Source organism: Plecotus auritus (assembly GCF_963455305.1).
Source record: "Plecotus auritus genome assembly, chromosome: 8".
Taxonomy (NCBI): domain Eukaryota; kingdom Metazoa; phylum Chordata; class Mammalia; order Chiroptera; family Vespertilionidae; genus Plecotus; species Plecotus auritus.
The window spans coordinates 59,849,410-59,876,205 of record NC_137782.1 but is presented as its reverse complement, the minus strand read 5'-3'; the positions used below and the strand labels follow the sequence as shown (position 1 = coordinate 59,876,205).

The following is a 26,796-nucleotide window of genomic DNA, read 5'->3' as shown; positions in this document are numbered from 1 at the left end:
ACTTCAAAACAAAGGCTATAATAGGAGACAAAGAAGACCACTTCATAATCTTAAAGGGATTGCTAACACATATGCACCCAATAATGGAGTACCCAAGTATATAAAAAAAATCTTGATGGCCCTAACTGGTTTGGCTCAGTGGATAGAGTGTCAGCCTGCGGACTAAAGGGTCGCAGTTCAAAGGGCATGTACCTTGGTTGCGGACACATCCCCAGTAGGGGGTGTGCAGGAGGCAGCTAATCAATGTTTCTCTCTCCTCGATGTTTCTAACTCTCTATCCCTCTCCTTCCTCTCTGTAAAAAATCAATAAAATATATTAAAAAAAAAATCTTGCCCTGACTGGTTTGGCTCAGTGGATGGAGCGTCTACCTGCGGACTGAAGGGTCCCGGGTTCGATTCCGGTCAAGGGCATGTACCTTGGTGTGGGCACATCCCCAGTGGGGGGTGTGCAGGAGGCAGCTGATCGATGTTTCTCTCTCCTCGATGTTTCTAGCTCTCTATCCCTCTCCCTACCTCTCTGTAAAAAATCAATAAAATATATTTTAAAATAAAAAAAATATGTATCTTGATGGACGTTAAAGGAGAGATTGACAGCAATACAATAACAACAGGGGACTTTAACACCCCACTGACATCACTGGTTAAATCTTCCAGACAAAAAAGTTAACAATGAAACAGGCCTTAAATGACGAAGTAGATTAGATGGGTCTAACCAATATTTATAGAACATTTCACACCAAAGCAACAGAATATACATTCTTCTCAAGTGCACATGGAACATTCTCAAAGACAGACCACATATTAGGGCACAAAACAAGTCTATACAAATTTAAGAAGATTGATATACTACCAAAGCATCTTCTCAGATCACAATGGCATGAAGTTAGAAATCAACTACAATAAAAAACAACAACACCACACTTAAATACACGGAGGCTAAAGAGCATATTATTAAACAATGAATGGGTTACCAATGAGATCAAGCAAGAAATTAAAATGAAAATGAACACCCAAAACCTATGGGACACAGTGAAAGCAGTCCCAAGAGCACTACAGGCCCACCTCAAGAAATAAGAAAAAGGATTAATAAACTAACCCTACAACTAAATGAAATAGAAAGAGAATAGCAAGAAAAGCCCAGAGGAAGTAGAAGGAAGGAAATAAAAAAGATCAGAGCAGAAATAAATGACATAGAGACTAAAAAAAACACCCAATAGTACAGTCTGAGGCTCTTGGGATGGCGGCAGGAAGATGGTGACCCTCAGGGGCAGGCTGGGAGTCGGGAGGCAGAGGGGAGCGCGAGCAGCACGCGCAGCTCAGGAGTGAAGGTGGTGCTTTCCTCCGACCCCGCCATCCCTGCCCCGTGGTGCCTTCACAGACCCACTCTTTTGTTTGTAAAGGTAAGCCAAGGGAAAGAGACACAGGGAGGTTTTATGCCTGCTCGGCCTGTCTAGACAGAAAAGATTGTAATTTTTTTCAATGGGAAGATGAAAAGTTGTCAGGTGCTAGACTTGCTGCCCGTGAAACTCATAACGGAAGATGTCAGCCTCCTCTCTCCCAAATGCAGTGTGTGCAAAGGTATTTGAAGTTCATTGGGTTGCCGTTGTCTCAGAGAAAGTTTTGTCAAAGATGTCAGCAGTTGCTCCTGCCAGATGACTGGGAGAAGCTTCGTGAGCACCAGGTCATGGGTGATATTTCTGTCACCCAATAAAAAAGGCTCAGCTCCTCTCTCCATTGCAAAACAAGAAGACAAATGCGCAGTATTTGTTTGCTGATAGGAGCTGTCAGTTCTTGATAGAACTACTTTCTACCCTTGTGTTTAGAGGAGTGCTATGTGTTGGAACACCAAGGTTGCATGAGCTGATCAGGTTGAAAGTATCAGGTGACAAGAAGCCTAACATTAAAAGCCTTTTATTCGATATTCATTTTAGGTATTCACAGTTGTATATAAAAGATAGCTTTTGCCATTATAACATGTTTAACCATCACTTCTTTGATGGAAAGGCTGCCCTTGAAGTATGCAGAACATTTTTACAGGAAGATAAAGGTGAAGGAGTCATTATGGTGACAGACCCTCCTTTTGGTGCCTTGGTTGAACCTCTGGCTGTTACATTCAAGAAGTTAATTGCTATGTGGAAAAAAGGTCAAAGTCAAAATAACAATCACAAAGAACTACCTATTTTCTGGATTTTCCCCCTGTTTTTTTGAATCCTGAATTTGTCAGTTTTTTCCAAGCTTCCACATGCTGGATTATCAGGTAGATTATGATAATCATGCACTTTATAAACATGGAAAGACAGGTAGGAAACAGTCTCCTGTGTGTATTTTCACCAATATTCCACCCAACAAAATAATCCTTCCTGTGGAAGAAGGGTATAGGTTTTGCCCTCTGTGTCAACGATATGTTTTTCTAGAAAATCAACACTGTGAGCACTGTAATTCTGCACATCCAAGGATGGCAGGAAATGGAACCATTGCTTTCTCTGCAAAAAGTGTGTAAAGCCTTCCTGGATCCACTGTAGCATTTGCAATCCCTGTGCTCGTCCCAGTCATTCTTGCAAGGGCCCTATAGATGGCTGCTTCATTTGCGATGAGTTAGATCACAACCATAGTACTTGTCCTAACATCTCTGCAGCTATGAAAGTTAGCAAAGCTGTCAGAAAGCAGAAGCAAAGAAAAAGTAATCAGATGAAAATGGAGACCACTAAAGGACAAGCCATGAATCATACATCTGTTACAAGGAAGAAGAAAAGGAGATGAGCCCTCAATATCTTTGCTCTTAAATGTCCAGTGACTTGAGAGTAAGAAAGATTTATAGTCCAACCTTTGATGGCATTTTCTGAAAGTGCCATGCTGGACTTAAATTCTGTCACTTTCAAAGGTGTGTACCTTTCTAAGCTAGATAATAGGCAGGTAGTATTTGCTGGTTTATAGACCCTGTAACAGTGTCTCTGGAGACCTGGTGAATTGTTCTGTTTTAGCTGGTTTACTAGCTCTGTCTCTGTGTCTTTTTTCTCTTTAACTCCCAATCATCTTATTTTAGCCTCTTTTTATCTGAAAAGTGTGTGTACAGCATTCTTTTGCAGAGTCAGAAGAAAATGAAAATCTGAGGTTTGTTTACATTACATAAGAATATGTTAATTAAGATAAATGTTTCAAATTAATGTTAAAATATTGTACAATGGCTTACACCCCGCTTGTAAAAAGAAGTACAATGTACAATTTTTTCAGACCGAATCTGAAAATGATGGAAAGAATTTTGACAAAGACAGTCTAAAGATATAAAGATTATAATTATGGTTACATTAGTATTAAATATTTATTTTTAAGTTAAAAAAAAGTACAAAAGATAAATGAATCCAAGAGCTTGTTCTTTGAAAAGATAAACAAGGTTGATAAACCCCTAGCCAGACTCATCAAGAAAGAGACAGAGGACCCAAATAAATAAAATCAGAAATGAAAGAGGCCATAAAACAACGGACACCACAGAAATACAAAGAATTATAAGAAAATACTATGAACAACTATATGCCAACAAACTGGGCAAAATGGACAAATTCCTAGAAACATACGATCTTCCAAAACTCAATCAAGAAGAATCAGAAAACCTGAGTAGGCCAATAACAATTGATGAAATAGAAGCAGTAATTAAAAAACTCCCAGCAAACAAAAGTCCTGGACTGGATGGATTTAGAGGTAAATTTTACCAAACATTCAAGGAAGAACTAACACCTATCCTCCTCAGTTTATTACAAAAAATTCAAGAGGAAGGAACATTTCTCTAAGCTCTTTTTACAAAGCCAGCATTATCCTAATTCCAAAACCAGATAAAGACACTACAAAGAAAGAAAATTATAAGCCAATATCCCTGATGAACACAGATGCTAAAATCCTCATCAAAATATTAGCAAATCAGATCCAGCGACATATTAAAAAGATCATACACCATTTATTCCAGAGATGCAAGGCTGGTTCAATAGTCACAAATCAATAAATGTGACACATCAAATTGAAAGATAAAAATCCCATGATCATATCAATAGATGCAAAAAAGCATTTGACAAAATCCAGCACCCTTTTTTGATAAAAACTCTCAGTAAAGTGAGAATAGAGGGATTATACTTCAACATAATAAAGGCCATATATGATAAACCTACAGCCAACATAATACTCAATGGGCAAAAACTAAAAGCATTTCCCTTAGGAACAGGAACAAGACAAGGATGTCCGCTTTCACTACTCTTATTCAACACAGTACTGGAAGTCCTAGCCACTGCAATCAGACAAGAAGAAAAGATAAAAAGCAACCAAATTGGAAAGGAGGAAATAAAACTGTCATTATTTGCAGATGACATAGATATTGTATATAGAAAACCCTAAAGACTCCACCAATAAACTACTAGACTTAATAAATGAATTTGGCAAGGTAGCAGGATACAAAATCAACATCCAGAAATAAATATCCTTTTTATACACCAATAATAAACTCTCAGAAAGAGAAAATTAAAAAAAAAAAATCACATTTACCATTGCAACAACAACAACAAATAAAGATACCTAAGAATAAACTTAACTAAGGAGGTAAAAGACCTGTACTTGGAAAACCATAGGACATTGAAAAAAGAAATAGAGGAAAATACAAACAAATGGAAGTGTATACCATGTTCATGGATTAGAAGAATTAACATCATTAAAATGTCTATACTACCCAAAGCAATCTATAGATTCAACGCAATCCCTATTAAAATACCAATGACATACTTCACAGAGCTAGAACAAATACTCCAAAAATGTATATGGAACCATAAAAGACCCTGAATAGCTGCAGCAATCTTGAGAAAGAAGAACGAAGTAGGAGGGATCACAATACCGGCTATCAAACTATTCTACAAAGCAATTATAACCAAACAGCCTGGTACTGGCACAAGAATAGGCAGATAGACCAACGGATCAGAACCCCAGAAATTGACCAACACCTTTATTGTCAATTAACATTTGACAAAGAAGGCAAGAATATACAATGGTGTAAAAGACAGTCTCTTCAACAAATGGTGCTGGGAAAACTGGACAGACACATGCAAAAAGATAAAACTAGACCACCAACTTACACCATACACAAGAATAAACTCAAGATGGATAAAAGACTTAAATGTAAGATATGAAACCATAAAATCTTAGAGGAGAACATAGGCAGTAAAATCTCAGACATCTCACGTAGCAATCTGTTTACGGATACATTTCCTAGGGCAAAGGAAACTAAGAAGAAACTAAACAAATAGGACTACATCAAAATAAGAAGCTTCTGCACAGCAAAAGAAACCACCATCAAAATGAAAAGGGTGGCAGGACTGTTCTCTCACTGTATGGGAGAACATATTTGCCAAAGATACATCTGATAAGGGGTTAATACCCAAAATATATAAAGTTCTCATTCAACTCAACAAAAGGAAGACAAAAAATCCAATAAAAAAAAGTGGGCAGAAGACCTGAATAGACATTTCTCCAAAGAGAACATAAAAATGGTCAAGAGACATGAAAAAATGCTTAGCATCAGAGAAATGCAAATTAAAACCACAATGAGGTATCACCTCACACTCATCAGAATGGCTATTGTCAAAAAGTCAACAAACAAGAGCTGGCAAGAATGTGGAGAAAAGGGAAGACTAGTCCACTGCTGGTGGGAATGCAGACTGGTGCAGCCACTATGGAAAACAATATGGAGTTTCCTCAAAAAATAAAAAATGGAACTTCCATTTGATCCAGCAATCCCACTTCTGAGAATATATCCTAAAAACCCCAAAACACCAATCAGAAAGAATATATGCACCCCTATGTTCATAGCAGCGTTATTTACAATAGCTAAGATTTGGAAACAGTCCCAAGTGTCCATCAATAGATGAATGGATAAAAAGGCTGTAAGACATTTACACTATGGAATACTATGCAGTTGTAAAAAAGAGGGATCTCTTTCCCTTTGAGACAGCATGGATGGACCTGGAAAATATTATGCTAAGTGACATAAGCCAATATGAGAACGACAAATATCACATGATCTCACTTATTTATGGAATCAAATGAACAAAATGAATTGACCAACAAAATAAGACCTGAAGCATGGAGGCATGGAACAGACTGACATACCTCGATGTGGGGTTCAGGGGAAGAGAAGACATAAACCAAAGAACTTATATATGCATAGCCCATGGACATGGGTAATAGGGTAGTGAAGACCTGGGGGGTGGGTAGAAGCTGGGAGGAAGGATGTAAAGGGGACGGGGAAATTGGAGATATTCGTAATACTACCAACAATAAAAAATACATTAGAAAATAAAGTTATTATTGATTAAAAAATTAAAATGAAACAAAGCATCACCTGCTTCATTATGAACAAAAGTTAAAAATAAATATCCCCAGGTTGCTCAACTGTTTTATAATCTCTTCTTTTATTCCTATCAATATAACAAAGGAAGACTAATTTATCTACTATAATATATTAAAACAAAACATAGAAACAACTTAGATATATATTATTCTCTGTTACTGTGTCTTCAATCCAGTCTAGATTAATTAACAATCAAGAAGCAAACTTGTCACATTATAAACCTTAAATATTGATATACACAGTGTTCTCAGTATAAAAATACATTTAATATGGGAATCACTATTTTACTTCTAAATTTTTATTGTTATGACTGGAAAATGACTAAAAAGTTTTAAGTGTCAGAGGAACTCTATGAATTGAACTATGTGTATATTTTTAAAGAACAACATATACATTTTTTATTTAATTTTTTTTCTATATTCTGTTTCTTTTAATTATATTTATTGAAGTGTATGGTAAATCTGTCAAATTCAATAATAAAAATTTGGACTTATATTTTATATATCTCTCCCTCCACCTGTCCCCAACCCCCTGGCCATTACATTTTCCTAGTAATTCGTTTTTATTGTATTTTTACAAAAGTATCAAGCTGCGAGAGGTTGGAAATGAAGAATGTTTGAGAGAAACTGGTTTAGGTTTCACTCTGGCAGTGTGCTGTAGAAAGAATCTAGCAGTCTACACTTTAGCACATTAAAGAATCAATTGTGACACCTTCACCTCTCTCCTCCCACCCTAAGCTACAGATTTTGTTTTTGCTAAGTATGCAGAAATGTTCTTGGCATACTGTGTTTTGCAACAAAAATAATGTTAAAAGGGTGAATCAATTTTTTGGCATTTGTCTGATATTATTAGTCCAGCTACATTATAGATTAATCATAAATATTGAGTTCTTATATGCCATGTACCATACTAAGTGCTATGCGTTATTTAAGCATCACAACAAAAGTATATGTTAGGTATCATTACTCCTATTTTATAGATGAGGAAAGTATGGTTCAGAGAAGTTAAATAACTTTTATCAAGGTTATCTTGTTAGTACAAAGCAGAGATAAAACTCATATCCAAAAGTATAAAATCACTTAAGAAGCTAAATCCATTGGAATGTTTGAAAAAGAACCCATTTGCAATCCAGGGACAGTGTATATTTTATCTGAGATGGACCAATCTAAGTTACCTTCTAGTTCTTACCTGTCAGCTTAGTGAAGGCTTCCATGTCATCAATTGCTGTGGAAATACGACATTTTTTTCCTCCAGTACCTGTAATCTCTATGTAGGGGTCTGCTTTGAGGAAAGCATCTGTAATCCTAAAGATCATTTAATAAAAATTTATGCTTATGAGAAAATTTAAATATGTACTTTAGGCCTTGCTTAAAGATAAAAAAAATCTTTCTATTTTAGGAAAATAAAATCTTGAGACATGATGTTTTAAAGACACCTGTACTAAATCATACTAAATAAGTGCATTGTGACTTGTGGGATATTGTGTTTACTGTGTTTTAGGCATATGGCAGAGCATTAGATCCACTGTCTGAGTTAATCTTTCTAACAATAATATAGATATGAGTAATTAGCCTTAATTTTACAGATACAGAAATTAAGTAAATGTTTATTTTACTAAGTTAGAAAGAAGCAGTACCAGGCTTTGAACCTTGATCTCTTTGACACTCCAAATTAAAAACAAACTAACCCCTGGCCTGTGTGGCTCAGTTGGTTCGAGCGTTGTCCCATGCACCAAAGGGTCACAGGTTCAATTCCAGGGTCAGGGCACATACCCAGATTGCAGGTTCAATCCCCAAAGGGTGAGTATGAGAGCCAACGGATCAATGTATCTCACGTCAATGTTATTTTTTCCTCTCTCTCTCTCTTACCCTTCCACTCTCTCTAAAATCAATAATAAAATAAAATAATTTTAAAATGTATTAAAAAAAAACTAACAAAAACAACAACAAAAATTTCCACCAAACTAACAACCATACAAATAGGATAATGTATTCTAACTAGTCTGCTCATGACAAAAGATGGGAAACAAATAGAAAAAGAAAATCTATTTCCTCAACACAAACATGAAGGCTTATAACACACATCAATTTAAAGGCATTTTAGAGGCATAGTGTTAAATGGACTCACACCCAACTTTTGATAACTCCTCATGAGGTCTTCTAGTCCCTAGAGCCTAGGCTGCACTTTTCTGCAATGGATCAGGTGAAATTGCTGTTGGTTTTACTATTTGCTACTAATTTTGATAAATAATTGACATGGTAAGGAAAGACATGAATCTTAATTCTTAAAATTAATGTTTGTCATTAATTTCAGAAAGTCAATTATCCACGTCCCATCTCTCACCTTGATGACTAATATCTGGTACATAAGCGACAGCCTGTGCAGAGGTCCTATGCCATTCCAACATTAATTCTTCATGTCTAGCCTAAGCCAGCTTTTCTGCCCTTCATCTATCCCCTTTAGCCATTCTACAACTCTTCCTCCAACTAAGTTAAGCTTACTTTATGCCAGTTTTGTTTTAAGGGAACAGTTTAAGATTTAGTCACTTAAAATTCCCTTGAATTTGTCTAGAAATCTCAATTTGATCTATGTATGATACTCTAGAACAAGCATCACAGAGATTTTTATAGGAAAATAACAATCAAATTTCTTACATTGTATCAATGATGTTGCCAACTTTGTGCTGATAAGCTCTACGGTGTAAAGAGGTGCGGGTATGGAACATGTCATACAGATTCCCAATCTCCTGCAGGAAAATATGAAATAAATATTAATGAAGAATCTGATTATGTTACCCCTGTTAGTAGAGAAGTATATGAAACAAGAAAAAGGGATGGTGGCAGACACGAAGGCTATGCCCAAGGACTACTTCATTAAAATCTCTGAGCCCACTTAAAACTAGCAAGACAGATGAGTCAAACTATCATTAGTTTGTAACTTTCATTCTTAGTAACCAAAATCTATTACTAGGTGTACCAGTTAATGTGGATTTTTTTCAATATGTTGATATATATGTGATTTGATATGTATGCTATTTTGTTGTATTGACAACAAGCTTCAAAACTTCATATGTCAAATTTGCTGAAGGTGTTAACATCATAGATATTTTTACGCTTAAAAATGTCGAATTTCGTGCAGAAAAAAGAGCATTTGTGGGAAGTTTTAATTCATTAATTTTGTAGAAGAAAAAGTTATCATATACTTCGGGAAGCTTATGGTGAACATGCTCCATCTCAAGATACTTGTGAATGCTGGTTTAAACACTTTAAACGTGATGATTTTGATATGAAAGACAAAGAACATCCCGGTCAACCGAAAAAGTTTGAAGGCCAAAAATTACAAGCATTATTGGATGAAGATGTATGTCAAACTCAAAAACAACTTGCAGAAAGATTAAACGTTGTTCAGCAAACAACTTCCAATCATTTACAAGCAATGGGAAAGATTTTAAAGGAAGGAAAATGGGTGCCACATCAACTGAACGAAAGACAAATGGAAAACTGAAAAATCATCAGTAAAATGTTGCTTCAGTGGCACAAAAGAAAGTCTTTTTGCATTGAATTGTGACTGGCGATGAAAAGTGGATTTATTTTGAGAATGCACAAAATCATGGGTTGATCCAGGTCAACCATCAACATCAACTGCAAGGCCAAATTGCTTTGGAAAGAAGACAGTGCTCTGTGTTTGGTGGGATCAGGAAGGTGTGGTGTATTATCAGCTTCTAAAACCAGGTGAAACTGTTAATACCGATCACTACCGACAACAAAAAATCAATTTGAACCACGCTTTGATCGTGGTTCAGAATGTACCAGAAGACACAGCAAAGTAATTTTGCTTCATGATGACGCACCATCACATACTTCAAAACCAGTTAAAGACATGTTAAAAGATCTTGCCTGGGAAGTATTAACCCACCTGCTGTATTCACCAGACCTTGCTCCTTCAGATTACCACTTATTGTGATCAATGGCACACGCACTTTTGAAGTGAGCAGCACTTCAAAACATATGAGGAAGTGGAAAATTGGATCTCTATATGGTTTACCTCAAAACAAGAAAGGTTCTATTGGGACAGCATCCACAAATTACCTAAAGATGGGGGAAATGTATAGCTAGCGATGGACATTACTTTGAATAAAGCACTTCTGATGTTTCTCTTGAAATGATCGTGTTTTCTTTGATTACAAAATCCGCATCATTAACCGGTACACCTAGTATGTGTATTAACTTTGTGGCAGGTTCTGTTTTAGGTATCTTACATATAATATATTTTTAAATCTTCCCAATGACTCTGAAAATTAGGTATTATTATTCTTATATTCTTCATTCTCAAAAAAAGACTTTTATAATACAATATTAGTCATATGACTCCAACCTAGCAGAGACCTAATGATTTTAGTATTTTAACTAAATGAAATACTAACAGTGATTAAGGATGAGAACTGAGCCAAATTTTCTGTGTTAAAATTCTAGTTCTGCCATTTATTAATTGTATGTCTTTTCTGTGCTTCAGTTTGCTCACCTATTAAGTGGGATAATAATAGTACCTATCTCATAGGGTTGTCAGGATTGAGTTAATTCGTCTAAAGCACTTAAAACAGTGCCTAGCACAACACTCAATAAGTGTCTATTGTAATTTTATTATTATTTAACAACACAGTACAAATGAAAGAACCTTAAGATATTTATAAATGCTCAGCATGAAGTAAAGAGATTGACAATTTACCAGGTACTGATTTTTCCAAATTATTGAATGGTTATTTCTAGATTTCAAACTAGGAACTATATCTTCTTTATTGTTCCTCTGACATAGCTTACCTGATCTCTAGTACAAATATGCTTCGAATTATCTACTTCACAGACACGGGCAAACTTAAGAAAGCGCTTATAATCAAAACTATTTTGAATTCCAAGATGATGGCAGTCCCTAGAAAGATTCCAAAGCAGAGAGATAAAATTCTTCAACAAGATTACTTACTGTACCTTAAATGTTAATAATATATTTATACAAGCATTTTATTTGTTTACATAAATAAAAATCCTATCTAATAAAAGAGTAATATGCAAATTGGCCATCACTCCAACACACAAGATGGCCACCCCCATGTGGTCAAAGATGGCTGCCCCCATGTGGACACAAGATGGCCGGCAGGGGAGGGCAGTTGTGGGCAATCAGGCCTACAGGGGAGGACAGTTAGGGGTGACCAGGCCTGCAGGGGAGGGCAGTTGGGGGCGACCAGGCTGGCAAGGGAGGGCAGTTAGGGGTGACCAGGCCAGCAGGGGTGGGCACTTGGGGGTGACCAGGCTGGCAAGGGAGGGCAGTTAGGGGTGACCAGGTTGGCAGGGGAGGGCAGTTAGGGGCAATCGGGCCGGCAGGGGAGCAGTTAGGCATCAATCAGGCTGGCAGGGGAGTGGTTAGGGGTTGATCAGGTTGGCAGGCAGAAGCAGTTAGGAGCAATCATGCAGGCAGGCAGGTAAGTGGTTGGGAGCCAGCAGTCCTGGATTGTGAAAGGGATATCCGACTGCCCGTTTAGGCCCAATCCTGCCAGAATCGGGCCTAAATGGGCAGTCGAACATCCCTCGAGGGGTCCCAGATTGGAGAGGATGCAGGCTGGGCTGAAGGACACCCCCCCACACACCCGTGCATGAATTTCGTGCAGTGGGCCTCTAGTATATATATATATAAAGCATACAAAGATTTTAACAAACTTCTCTCTGGAGTGTTCAGTGCATACCTGGCAAAATAATCCCATTTGTCCACATCAATGCCACTTCTTTTATTGGCCACTATCTCATAAAGGAAGCTTTTCTCTTTAGGACGGCCTTTATATGGCCACTAGAAGACAAGAAAAATCATTAAAAGTTTTAGGATAAAAAACAGATCCAGTCCTAGCCAGTTTGGCTCAGTGGATAGAGCATTGGCCCTAAGACTGAAGGGTTCTGGGTTTGATTCTGGTCAAGGGCACATACCTTGGTTGCAGGTTTCTCAGCCCTGGTCAGGGTGCATGCAGGAGGCAACCAATCGATGTATCTCTCTCGCATCGATGTTTCTCTCTGTCTCTCCCTTTCCTTTCCACTCTCTCTAAAAATCAATGGAAAAATATCCTTGAGTGAGGATTAACAACAACAAAAAAACAGATCCAGAGACAAAGAAGCATTGATCATACCGTGGAACCTCAGAGGTAAGGCAGAGGAAGGTGGGGGTAAGGGGGAGAGATCAACCAAAGGACTTGTATGCATGCATATAAGCATAACCAATGGACACAGACACCAGGGGGGTGAGGGCATGAGGGGGGGGGGGGAGGGCGGGGTAATGGGGGGGATAAGGACACATACATAATACCTTCATCAATAAAAAAAATAAAAATGTTTTAGGATAAGAACCAAATTTATGTACAAGCAAAGCAAAGCAACTATATTAATCTGAAAATTATAAACAGATACTTTAATGAGAATGTGAAATAATTTACAAGGTTCTTCCCATTTAATTCCTAAATTAGTAGAAAAGAGAAAAGAAATGCTAAGGTGTATAATATCTTGTTAATACTAAACCTCTTTAGTATGTAGTGCCATTGAAAGGATCCTAACTCTACTACATTTCCCATAACCAACAAGAAAGCTCTGTTTTTTTGCTTTCAAAATTTTTAAAAATATAAGATCCAATTATGAACTAGTAAAAATGTTTCTAACATGCTAATGCTTGCATTCAGACATGAAAATAATACTATCTTTTAAAGTAGTTACACATCTACCCCAAGTGATATACATCATTCAAAGACTTTTTGGAGCTCCAGTTTTTTGCAAATAGGATATTTGCTACAAATTTCACCTCTTTATTTTACAAGTAGATGTGTGTATGTGTGTGTGTGTGTGTGTGTGTGCATGAAAAAAAACCTTAAAAACAGAGCAAAAATTATTTTTCAACTTATTTAAAATAAGTTAGTTTTGGCAGATAAACAAAATATACACTGCTACATTTTCCAAACAAAGTTACTTTAGGCTTCTATATAAAATACTGCATACAATATTCATTATAAAATATCTGTATATTTTAATTTATGTATGTATTTATATTTTTCCCACCTCTTAACTCAGTCCCTCTAAAATAACCAAATATTCCTCTTCAAACAGCTCTGAAGGAATCAAGAAAAGATTAGATGAAAAGCATGAGTCACTTCAAATTAAGTTGTATACAAACTTACCGATAGCTCTTTAACTGGTGTTTTAGGTGGTCCTGTAATTTGTTCCTTGATAAAGATAATATCTTCTTCAGGAATGAGACCATAGCGTTCCATGACGGGTTTGAGATCATTAGAATTAATGAGGTGCTCAAACATATCAACTGAGCCCTGTTCATGCTAGGAAAAGTCAGCATATGGTCTGTTATAGACTCTAGATCAATAGAGACCCCAGATTATCCAAAGTACTCTTGATTTCAGGTAATTCAGAGATAAGATTCTACTGAATGTTACAGTCTTACAGATTTTTTTTGTTGTTAATCCTCACCCAATTTTTAAATATATATTTTTTTTATTGGTTTCTGAGAGGAAGGGAGAGGGACAGAGAGATAGAAACATCAATAATGAGAGAGAATCATCAATTGGCTGCCTCCTGCATGCCATGAGTCCACAACCAGGAAACGACTGTGTCCTCCTGGTTCATAAGTCAATGCACAACCACTGAGACACACCGGGCAACCCTCACCCAATTTTTCCACTGATTTTTAGAGAGAGTGGAAGGAAGGGATGGAGGGGGAAAGAGAGAAACACAGATTGGATGCCTCCCGCATGCACCACAACCAGGGCCAGGATTGAACCTGCAAATCCCTAATTATAAAATAGACTAGAGGCCCGGTGCACAAAATTCATGCACAGGGGTGTGTGTCCCTCAGCCCAGCCTGCACCCTCTCCAATCTGGGACGCCTCAAGGGATGTCCGACTGCCTGGTAGGACTGGGCCTAAACGGGCAGTTGGACATCCCTCTTACAATCCAGGACTGCTGGCTCCCAACTGCTCAGCTGCCTGCCTTCCTGTTTGCCCCTAACTGCCCTCCCCTGCAGGCCTGGTCCCCCCACAACTGCTCTCCCCTGCAGGCCTGGGTCCCTCCCAACTGCCCTTCCCTGCAGGCCCGGTCACCTCCAACTTCCCTCCTCTGCTGGCCTGGTCACCCCTAACTGCCCTCCCCTGCTGGCCTGATCGCCCACAACTGCCCTCCCTTGCAGGCCTGGTCCCTCCCAACTGCCCTCCCCTGCTGGCCATCTTGTGGTGGCCATCTTGTGTCCACATGGGGGCAGCCATCTTTGACCACATGGGGGCAGCCATCTTGTGTGTTGGAGTGACAGTCAATTTGCATATTGCTCTTTTATTAGATAGGATGATTTAATATATATGATGAGTTCTGGCTGGGTAGCACAGTTGGTTAGAGCATCTCCTGGTATACCAAGGTTGTGGGTTCGATCCCTGGTCAGGGCATATACAAGAATCAACCAATGAATGCATAAATAAGTGGAACAGCAAATTGGTTACTCTTTTCTCTCTCTCTCTCTCTCAAAAAATATATATATATCTTTGACTAAACTTGGCTACCATCAGTTACTTCATGGCCATACAAAATGAATGAAAACCAGAGTTGGCCTTTTTTTTATTTTACAGTAGTATGACGGAATAGAGAAAGCATTAAATTAGCATCTAGGAAACATGGTTTTCTACTGCTGGCTCTACCACTTAACAGTTTTTGAATTTTGGTATATCAATACACCTCTGCATTTCAAGTTCCTTTACACTTGCAAAAATGGAGATAATCATTCCTTCTTTACAGACTGTGAGAATCAAATAAAAACAAAGATATAAAAGCACTCTTAAAACTGTAATGGGGAAGGAAGTATACTATAACACAGCAATGGCTGCTTAGATAGTCTTTATTTTATTGACTATTGAATACGTGAATACATACCTTCCATTTCATATCTTGGCGAGCAAGTGGAATAAATCTTCCATCAAACATATGAGAAAATGGCCCATGACCTTAAAAACAAAAGCAGCCTTAGGAACAAGAAAAATGTAAAAACTGAGTCGATTTTTTAAAATCGTTTTAGTTTTACCTTGAATATCAACAGAAATCAATAATCTACAAATACATCACAAAAAGGAACAAATCCTTCCTTCCTATTTTCTAAAAACAAGAGAACAGGAAACAGAACCATATGAGAAAGTAAGCTCTTTTTTCTTTTAATATATATTTATTGATTTCAGAGAGGAAAGGAGAGGTAGAGAGATAGAAACATCAATGATGAGAGGGAATCATTGATCAGCTGCCTCCTGCATGCCCCCTACTGGGGATCGAGCCCGCAACCCAGGCATGTGCCCTTGATTGGAATTGAACTCGGGACCCTTCAGTCTTCAAGCCAACACTCTATCCACTGAGCCAAACCAGCTAGGGCAGAAAGTAAGCTCTTTATAGAGGGGTCTCTGAGTCACCAGAACTCACATAACTGATGAAAACACAATTTTGTATAACTTAAAGGAATGTTAATGGCAAAAAACTTTTGGCAACTGCAGGGTGAATATCTGCATTAAAATAGCAGTTTGCCCTAACCAGTTTGGCTCAGTGGATAGAGCATCGGCCTGCGGACTCAAGGGTCCGTACCTTGGTTGCAGGCACATCCCCAGTAGGGGGTGTGCAGGAGGCAGCTGATAGATGTTTCTCTCTCATCGATGTTTCTAACTCTCTCCCTCTCCCTTCCTCTCTGTAAAAAATCAATAAAATATATTTTTTTAAAAATAGCAGTTTTAAGACAACCCACTGGGATGCAGGAATAAAATATCAGAACTTTATTTTATTAAGCTCATCCTTTAAAAGATCTATTTTTATGTAAATTCTATAATGCAGATAATATATTTAGAATAAATATACACATGTTGAGGTTGTTTCCTGGGTTTTTACCAATGATATGAACCATCAAAATGGAAATCACAAGTTTATCTTAATCATAACTGGTTTTAACATTTCACAACATTTAGTAATATGAAATTTGGTTGAAGTAAAACCAAATTCTGGAATTATCAGAATTTCTGTAGAAGTGAATTACTTTGCTGGAGAGGGAGCCCACCTGGACCAGTCCTGGGCCCTTTTGCATGTCACCCATGAAGGCCTATTACTGTAGTACTCAGACTCCTGGGGACTGGCAAAGGTTTCCCAATGATTCCCTCTTAAAATACCAGTAATCTATCAAATTTAATCCTACTAAAATCTCCAAAGGGACATGCTGAAGAGTGTGTTCTATTCCTTTAAGTATCTGGCTATTGCCTGGCCCGTGTGGCTCTGTGGTTGATTTATGAACCAGGAGGTCACGGTTTGATTCCCGATCAGGGCACATGCCTAGATTGTGGGCTCGATCCCTGATGCGGGGGGGCATGCAGAAGGCAGCCAATCAATGATTCTCTCTCATCACTGATGTTTCTACCTCTCCGCCTCTCTGAAATCAATAAAAAAATATTTTTTAAACATTAAAAAAGAAAAGTATCTGACTATTGAAACACATACACCTCCCCTTTCCTGCCCTAAGGGCACATACAATTTCTCAGGGTCCTCCAATAGGTAGGACTAAACTACAAGGATGGGGCAAAACTCCTGTGATAAAAGAATACAGTCTTTCCCTAGTCAGTTTGGCTCAATGGATAGAGTGTCAGCCTGCGGACTGAAGGGTCCCGGGTTCAACTCTAGTCAAGGACACATACCTGGGTTGCAGGCTCCATCCCCAGTGGGTGGTATACAGGAGGCAGCCAATCAATGATTCTCCCTCATCATTGATGTTTCTAGCTCTCTCTCCCTTGCCCTTTCTCTCTGAAATCAATAAAAATATATTTAAAAAATATATATTTTTTAAAAAAGAATACAGTCTCTTTTCTCTTTCTGTGCTAAAGGAAAAGGATAATAATCTTTTACTTGGATTTAAGTAGTTCAAGACATCAGATGGGTCGGGGAAGAGAAGGAGTTCTCTTAATCTTCTAGGGCAGATTATGTAGTCTAGGAATGAGAAAAATGGATCGACAAAGTAACTGAAGGTAAAATGGCAATTTTATTCAACAAGAAGGATAAGCCCTAACCGGTTTGGCTCAGTGGATAGAGCATCGGCCTGCAGACTTGAGGGTCCCAGGTTTGATTCCGGTCAAGGGCATGTACCTTGGTTGCGGGCACATCCCCAGTGGGGGGTGTGCAGGAGGCAGCTGATTGATGTTTCTCTCTCATTGATGTTTCTAACTCTCTCTTCCTCTCTGTAAAAAATCAATAAAATATATATTTTAAAAAAAAACACACAAGGATAAAAGAAAAATCAAATTCACATCATCTTAAACAGAGTAGCTAGAAAAACCTCACTATCAGAAAGTCCTTTCTTATAACCTGTAGCAACGATGTTTAACACAGGAAATTGACTGAAAAGCTATAAAAAAAATGAAATAGCAACCCCTTGGCCTTATGGATCATTCTAGGAAGATGCAGTGGCACATTTATATTAATGTTAACCAAAGAATTAAAACACAACTTTCATATTTCTCTTGGTTAGTTGGATTTTTCAATTTCAAAGAGAGGTAACATGTTATAGTTTTTCATAACAACCTTGGCTTTTTGTATAGCTTACCGAGATCATGACAAAGCCCAGCAATCTGAACACATAGCATATCTCGTTCACTTATCTGCAGCTCTGGTTGTTTTTCACTCAGTTCTCGAACTAGACATCCTGCTAGATATCCTACACTGCAGAGCAAATAAATGAAACAAAACAAAAAAGTCACTCTTTTGTTTGGAAGTTACAAGTGTTATTTTGGTCCTGAAGAACTTTAATGTTTCTCAAATGTTGTCATATATCTCTAAGGCAACTTAACTGAATAGTGTGTTTTGGAACTGGATAGGAACACACAAACAGAATCCCCAAAGCAGGACCTCTTGGCTCAGCATCACTAATCATTAGGGAAATGAAAAATCAAAACCACAATGAAACAATGCCTCACACCCATTAGGATGGCTATTATTCAAAAACAAAACAAAAAAAAAACCCCACAAAATAATTAATAACAAATATTAGCCTGGATGTGGAGAAATTGGAACCCTTGTACACTGTTAATGGAAATGTATAATAATGCAGGCACTAGGTAACACAGTATGGTGGTTCCTCAAAAAATTAAAACTAGCCCAAGCAAATTGCCTCAGTGGTTGAGTGTCAACCTATGAACCAGGAGGTCATGGTTCAATTCCCAATCAGGGCACATGCTTGGGTGTGGGCTCAATCCCCAGGGTGGGACATGCAGGAAGCAGTTGATCAGTGATTCTCTCTCATCATTGATGTTTCTATCTCTCTCTCCCTCTCCCTTACTCTCTGAAATCAACAAAAACATATTTTTTAAAAAATTTACAACTAGAATTACCATATGATTCAACAACTCCAATTCTGTGTATATATCCAAAACAATTGAAAGCAGGATCTTTAAGATATATATGTACACTCATGTTCCTAGCAGCACTATTCTCAATTGCCAAAGAGGCAGAAACAACTCAGAGTCCACCACTGAATGAAGGAATAAACAAAATGTAATAGATACATACAATGGAATATTAGTCACTCTTAAAAAGTGTGAAAATTCTGACATATGCTCCAACATGGAGGAACCTTGAGGAAATTATACAAAGTTAAACAGCCAGTCACAAAAAAGACAAATATTGTATTAAAGCATTCATCTTATATAAAAACTGCTGTTTGAAATTTTAACCCTGCTATTTGGCTTCTGTAAATGCTTGCTTGCTTAAATAATAAGGAAAATAAGACTACTCCCATTTCAGAGAGGCCGTTAAACTTTCCCCAGACCAAGTTATCAGTGCTGGCAAGCCTTTGGTCGAGGTCTCAAAGCCCCAGCACATAGGGGCTCTTTAAGAACTTGCAAAGGAGACCGAAACAGAACCCCATATTTGGGAGACAAGGAGGGTAAACAGGTATAAATACAGGAAACTTCCTGTGTGATTTCGCCCAGAATTTGAGAGACATTTTCCTCTGGGCTGGCGCGTAATAATAATAATAATAATAATAAATGTAACTCCATCTCTCTAAGCATTGCTTGGTTCTTCTCTGGTTTTCTGTAACAGTATGATATCACTTATATGAGGTACCTAGAATAGTCCAATTCATAGAAACAGAAAGTAGAAAGGTGGTTGCCAGGGGCTGGGGAGAGGGAGAACTTCTATTTTGTAATGTGTACAAACAGATTGAAGAGATAAAATGCCTAACAAATATTAAAATGCACTTTTAGCACTTCCCTCTGAAAGTAATTTCTGAATGAATACAGTAACCTTTCTTCTCTAAATGCTGAGCCCCATGAGGTTAGAGAGACTTGTTATCTTGTTGATTTGGTAGGGCCTAGCAAGTTTTCAATAAATATTTGTTGATGAATGAACATCTGAGTAGATACGTGTGTTCTGGATAATTAAAAATGCTTCCAATCAATGATTCTCATCACTGATATTTCTCTCTCTCCCCCTTCTCCCTTCCTCTCTGAAATCAATAAAAATATATATATATTTTAAAAAGAGTAATACTATGAGTACTTAAAGAAAATATGGAAAATTGTCTAGTTCTTCCCTGTTTATGTCCTCCTGGCTCGACTTTTTTAAAAAAATTATCTTTATTGTTTATAGAGATTAAAAATGGTGGCAGAGTAGGTGGATGCTGCATGGACACACTCCCAGGACCAAAGTGGAATTACAACTATCTTTATTGTTGAAAGTATTAGATATCCCCCCTTCTCATCCCCACCCCCCAGCACCCTGCCCCAGCCCTTCACCACTTTATTGTCTGTTTTCATCTATAATAATAAAAGCGTAATATGCTAATTAGACCAGACAGCCGAATGAACTTCCGAATGTCATTCCAGACGTCCTTCCAGATGAAGCTGTGGGGGCCGAGGCAGAGGCAGTTAGGGGCAATCAGGCAGGCAGGCAGAGGCAGTTAGGGGTGATCAGGCAGGCAGATATAGTGGTTAGGGGTGATCAGGCAGGCAGGGGAGGGGTTGGGGTGATCTGGCAGGCAGGTAGGGAGATCAGGCAGGTGAGCGGTTAGGGGCAATGAGGCAGGCAGGCAGAGTGGTTAGGGGTGATCAGGCAGGCAGGCAGGTGAGCGATTAGGAGCCAGTGGTCCCGGATTGCGAGAGGGATGTCCGATTGCCAGTTTAGGCCTGATCCCACAGGGATCCCTGCAGCATCAGGCCTAAACTGGCAGTTCGACATCCCCCAAGGGGTCCCAGATTGTGAGAGGGTGCAGGCTGAGCTGTGGAACCCCTCCCACCCCCCAGTGCATGAATTTCGTGCACCAGGTCTCTCGTATGCATATAAGTTCTTTGGTTAATCTCTTCTCACCCCTCATCCCCCCACCTCCCACCTCCCGCCCTACATTTGATAATAGAAAAACAGAACACAGTCTCTACTTAGTTGTATGCATAGGAAGCACCATCTTCTCTAAGTTTGTGAATGCTTATCTGATTTATACATTTCCTATTTTCAAAGGACAATCTGTATACAACTATATAGGGACTACAAGAGAATTAAATAATCAAATTTACAAAGTTAATTATACCAGTAACTTTTTTTAAACACAAATATTTCAACCAAATGACCACTCACTAGACACTTTCATTATTTTCCCAGGAAGGATTTGTAGCGGCTTATAAGAGTACATAAAATAAATAAAATACAGCAAAGTAAATCAAAGCCTTGATTTTTTCATCAACAAAATAAGGATATTATTACCATTTTTGTAAAACTCTTCTCTAAAAGACAAGACAATCATTTAATGAGATAGAGAAGGTACTTAATACGCAACTATAAGTTCCCCACCTCAATCCCCTTCTTACCCTAGACTATGTTCAAATCGATTGTGTGAAGCTCCTGGAAAAACATAGTAAGCGCCTCCCAACTGTTTAATATATCGAAGCCGCTGAAATTGAGGTGTGTCGATGATTCGGATAAGGAGAGGGTGAAGTTCAATATGGCCATGGATAGGATCATTAATAACCTAGAAAATTATGTTTAAACTAATATAAGTAACAATTCATAACTCTATCTAAAATTTTTATGTAGCCATGCCTACCTATAGTGCAAAGTCAAAGCCATTTAATTGATCTCAAGACTAATACTAAGGGAAATGTCAAGGTATTAATATCATTATCTTATTTAGATATCACTATCAGACAGATCAAGTATATTAGATCTGGGTATATTTTACTTCTTCTAATGAATCCTAAAAACAGAAATATAAGGATTTCAATATTTTTATTATATATTACTTAACTAGCCTTTAATAAGTTAGTCTTGTATTCAAGTTAAACATACTAATTAACACATTCATTCAGATCACATAAGCCATATTACTACTGGCATTATGTCTACATCTTATTCTGAATGTATCTCTATACACTCAGTGGCCAGATTATTTTATATATATATATATTAGAATAGTAGAGGCCCGGTGCATGAATTCATGCATGGGTGGGGTCTGGCCAGCCTGGCCAGGGGGAGAGGATATGGGTGGTTGGCCGGCTGGCCTGCCTGCTGGTTGAACTCCTGGTTGAGAGGACAATTTGCATATTAGCCTTTTATTACATAGGATATATACTTAATGGCCAGATTATTATGCGTTCAGAGATCATAATAATCTGGCCACTCAGTGTAGTGCCTATCACTAAAATCCTAAGTAAGAAAGAAAAATAAAGAAAAGAAAAAAACCCTCCTACCATATAGGTAAGAAATCATAGGCAGGAACATCCTATCTAATAAAAGAGTAATATGCAAATTGACCATCACTCCAACACACAAGATGGCTGCCCCCATGTGGACACAAGATGGCCGCCACAAGATGGCCAGCAGGGGAGGGCAGTTGGGAGGGACCAGGTCTGCAAGGGAGGGCAGTTGTGGGTAATCAGGCCAGCAGGGGAGGGCAGTTGGGAGGGACCAGGCCGGCAGAGGAGGGAAGTTGGGGGTGACAGGGCCTGCAGGGAAGGGCAGTTGGGGGGGACCCAGGCCTGCAAGGGAGAGCAGTTGGGGGCGACCAGGCCTGCAGGGGGGGGCAGTTAGGGGTGACCAGGCCTGCAGGGGAGGGCAGTTAGGGGTGACCAGGCCTGCAGGGGAGGGCAGTTAGGGGTGACCAGGCCTGCAGGGGCGGGCAGTTAGGGGCAATCAGGCTGGCAGGGGAGCAGTTAGGCATCAATCAGGCTGTCAGGGGAGTGGTTAGGGGGTGATCAGGCTGGCAGGCAGAAGCAGTCAGAAGCAGTCAGGAAGGCAGGCAGGTGAGCAGTTGGGAGCCAGCAGTCCTGGATTGTGAGAGGGATATCCGACTGCCCGTTTAGTAGGATCGGGCCTAAACGTGCAGTCGGACATCCCTCGAGGGGTCCCAGATTGGAGAGGGTGCAGGCTGGGCTGAGGGACACACACACCCGTGCACGAATTTCTTGCAATGGGCCTCTAGTATAATTATATATTACTTATAATGTCACTCAGAAATATATATACTTAGTAAAGATAAATTCACAATTACTCATTACTCTAAATAGCTTTAAAGATGGGTGAAGATTTAATGTCCCTCTATGTTTCTTTAAAAATACATCTTTCTTAACTATCTACTGTATAACTGACTTTTAAAGAGAAAGCTACAGAATAAAAAAGGAGCCTGATAAATTTTCAAACTGCTTCAAATTAAAGTTCCTTAAAAATATATGGAATTTTGGAAGGTGAAGAACATTGTCTGTCTTGTTTACTGCCATGTTCTCAGAACCCAACAAACTGTGTCTGGTACACAGGTTTTCAACGACTACTGTTGAAGCACTATTGCCAAGTAATGTATGTTAACATGCTTTACAATTTAAGTGTACCATGTCCATACACAGAAATATATAAAACATGAATTATAGAAGCTCAATGCTGTAAAGAATCTTAAAGGGGTCATCTAGTCCAACATTTAAACATGTTGGCGATGAGTTTAAAAAGAGCTCAATTCACCCTGGGTACCAAAAGCCTGAGTCAAGTAATGCCTAGAATTTACAACTTCGTTAAACAATATGTATGTACATTAATAAAAATTTGATTTATGATTGATATTTAGTGAGTATGAATTTTTTCACCCTGCTCTATAAAACCACTTTATAACGTAAAAGATATCCATTTTAGTCACCTCTAATAATACACCAAGAAGGATGTCAAAATATCTCAGAGAAGAAGGACCTATAAATGTCATAATTCAACCCTGTGAATATCCTTGCAGAAAAGAAGAAATTCCATCATCTTTAAATACATGAAAATCATAAAGAGCAGGTCATCTAATAACATCATTTCAATAAACATTGTTTCCTTATAATGTTGATAAGAAAGAAAAAAAAAAAAGATTCCTGGCCAGAGCCACTGTCTGTGTAGTTTGTACGGTCTCCCCACATCTGCACGGGTTTTCTCCAAGTGTTCTGGTTTCCTTTCACACTCCAAAAATGTGTACATGAAGTTCACTGGCATGTCTACATGTCTGAGTGAGTGTGGATGTGCATGTGGGATCACGCTGTGATGGAAGGGCATACTGTCCAGGGTTGGTTCCAACCTTTCATCCTGAGCTGCCAGGATAGAGTCCAGCCACTTGCAATCCTGAACTGGAATAAGCATATTGGAAAATCATTCTCTTAACTTGTTTTTATTAATCGTTCTTAAATGTATGTATAGTTCACATTAATTTCAATGTTTAATGTTACCAGTATTTGGGATCCCTATTTAGAGGTTTGGTGATGTTTTTGTGGCTAGAAATATGACATAGGAACTTAACTCTTGTTTGTATCAATTAGCCTTTAGTGAAACTGGTTTCATTATATGTCATTTTGTTCAAAGTTGCCATTTCAAAGAAAGTATTCACAACATTAAATGAGGACTTACTGTACCAGTCTATTTCTTCTCCTTTACACGAGATCAATGAAACAATCACAAACAAATAAGAATCTATATATTGTTAAAAATTATCAAAGAAGCCCTGGCCAGTGACTCAGTGGTTAGAGCGTCAGCCCACACACCGAAGGCTTGAGGGTTCAATTCCCAGTCAAGGGCATCTACCTGGGTTGCAGGTTGATTCCAGGCCCCAGTGTCAGGGTGCGTGTAGGAGGCAACCAATCGATGTGTCTCTCTCTGTCTGTCTTTCTCTTTCTCTCCCCTCCCTCCCACTCTCTTTAAAAATCAATGAGCCGAAACCGGTTTGGCTCAGTGGATAGAGCGTCAGCCTGCGGACTGAAGGGTCCCGGGTTCGATTCCGGTCAAGGGCATGTACCTTGGTTGCGGGCACATCCCCAGTGGGAGGTGTGCAGGAGGCAGCTGATCGATGTTTCTCTCTCATCGATGTTTCTAGCTCTCTATCCCTCTCCCTTCCTCTCTGTGAAATATCAATAAAATATATTAAAAAAAATAAATAAAAAATAAAAATCAATGAAAGATTATCCACCAGTGAGGATTAACAAAAATAAACAAACAAACTGCTCCTTTATATAGTTATATTAGAGGCCCGGTGCACGAAATTTGTGCACGGGGAGGGGGGGTGGTCCCTCAGCCCAGCCTGCACCCTCACCAATCTGGGACCTCTCGAGGGATGTCCGACTGCCTGTTTAGGCCTGATCCTGGTAAACGGGCAGTCGGGCATCCCTCTCACAATCCAAGACTGCTGGCTCCCAACCACTTGCCTGCCTGCCTGCCTGCCTGATTGCCCCTAACCGCTTCTGCCTGCCAGCCTGATCACCCCTTAACCACTCCCCTGCTAGCCTAATCGATGCCTAACTGCTCCCCTGCCGGCCTGATTGCCCCTAACTGCCCTCCCCTGCTGACCTGGTTGCCCCCAACTGCCCTCCCCTGCAGGCCTGGTCGCCCCCAACTGCCCTCCCCTGCAGGCCTGGTCACCCCTAACTGCCCTCCCCTGCAGGCCTGGTCACCCCTAACTTCCCTCCCCTGCAGGCCTGATTGCCCCCAACTGCCCTCCCTTTCAGGCCTGGTCCCTCCCAACTGCCCTCCCCTGCAGGCCTGATCGCCCACAAGTGCCCTTCCCTGCCGGCCATCTTTGACCACATGGGAGTGGTCATCTTGTGTGTTTGAGTGATGGTCAATTTGCATATTACCTCTTTATTAGATAGGATGGTCCACTTGTCACTTTTATTGATTTTTAATATATTTTTATTGATTTCAGGGAGAGGGAGAGAGAGATATAGAAACATCAATGATGAGAGAGAATCACTGACTGGCTTCCTCCTGCATGCCCCTTACTGGGGATCGAGCCCACAACCCAGGTGTGTGCCCTTGACCAGAATTGAACCCAGAACCCTTCAGTCCATTGGCCAACGCTCTATCCACTGGGCCAAACCGGCTAGGGCTACTTGTCACTTTTAAAGGCTATATACTCTACTGTGTTACTAGCCAAGCAAAATGAAACAAGTCTATTAAGTCCTCTATATATGCCAAGTACTGGGGATAACAGATGGGTAAGGCATAATTCCTGTCCTCATGGAAAGATAACAGAATCTATGTCCAGAATAGTAGGAAAAGAGAATGGGGAGAAACAAAAGAAGGAGTGGTCAGTTCTACCCAGAAGAAAGGAAAGAGGGACCCATTAGAAAAAGATTATTCAGAGTTGGTGATTCTATAAATAACACATAATAGGTAAGAGAAAATACATAAAGCAGGCATTTCACTTTAAGATTCGTTAATACATTTGACAAATTAGTGCCTATTGTGTTAAACACTATATTTCCTCTTCACCATTATATAATTCCTGGCTTCAGAGGCCAATTTAACTAAATTTAACATGAAGAAAACAGAGTCAAGAAAAAAGGTTGCGTGTAACTTTGGATTAGGCAATGGTTTCCTTAATATGACACCAAAAGCACAAGAGGCGAAAAAAAACATAGATAAACTAGACTACATCAAAATTAAAAACATTTCTGCTCCAAAGAATACCAATAAGAAAGTAAAAAAGACAATCCACAGAATGGGAGAAAAAATTGCATGCCTTATATCTGATACGGGACTTGTATCCAGAATATATAAAGAACTCTTATAATTTAGATTATAATAATGACTGATCAACCTTGTGAACCTTTTAAAAAATATTTAACCTGAAGGTGTGGCTCAGTGGTTGAGTGCCAACCTATGAACCAGTCAGGGTACATGCCGGGGTTGCAGGCTGGATCCCCAGTCCGGGGTGTGAAGGAGGCAGCAATCAATGATTCACTCTCATCATTGATGTTTCTATCTTTCTCTCCCTCTCCCTTCTTCTCTGAAATCACTAAAAATATATCTTAAAAAATGAAATGAGTGAATTGTAAGGTACTAAATTATATCACACTAAAGCTGTTTAGATAAAAAAAGAAT

At 39.0% G+C, this 26,796-nt stretch overlaps 1 protein-coding gene and 1 pseudogene across 4 annotated transcripts in view; one reads left to right on the top strand and one right to left on the bottom strand.

Moving 5' to 3' along the window:
- Positions 1 to 26,796, bottom strand: part of SAMHD1 (SAM and HD domain containing deoxynucleoside triphosphate triphosphohydrolase 1) — a 58,974-nt gene that overhangs the window by 20,069 nt on the left and 12,109 nt on the right. For 2 of the 3 annotated variants that reach the window (XM_080686492.1, XM_080686493.1), the window contains exons 4-11: positions 21,276 to 21,436; positions 18,020 to 18,135; positions 15,334 to 15,404; positions 13,584 to 13,739; positions 12,117 to 12,217; positions 11,200 to 11,308; positions 9,037 to 9,128; positions 7,571 to 7,686 (exon numbers count right to left, since the gene is read on the bottom strand). In XM_080686492.1, the coding sequence (XP_080542618.1) occupies positions 7,571 to 7,686; positions 9,037 to 9,128; positions 11,200 to 11,308; positions 12,117 to 12,217; positions 13,584 to 13,739; positions 15,334 to 15,404; positions 18,020 to 18,135; positions 21,276 to 21,436 (922 nt within the window). The remainder of the gene's footprint in view (positions 1 to 7,570; positions 7,687 to 9,036; positions 9,129 to 11,199; positions 11,309 to 12,116; positions 12,218 to 13,583; positions 13,740 to 15,333; positions 15,405 to 18,019; positions 18,136 to 21,275; positions 21,437 to 26,796) is intronic. The other variant, XM_080686494.1, reaches the window with a different exon arrangement.
- LOC308257251 (rRNA N(6)-adenosine-methyltransferase ZCCHC4-like) lies at positions 1,252 to 2,760 on the top strand (annotated as a pseudogene). Its single transcript has one exon. The product of its transcript is annotated as an rRNA N(6)-adenosine-methyltransferase ZCCHC4-like (transcript).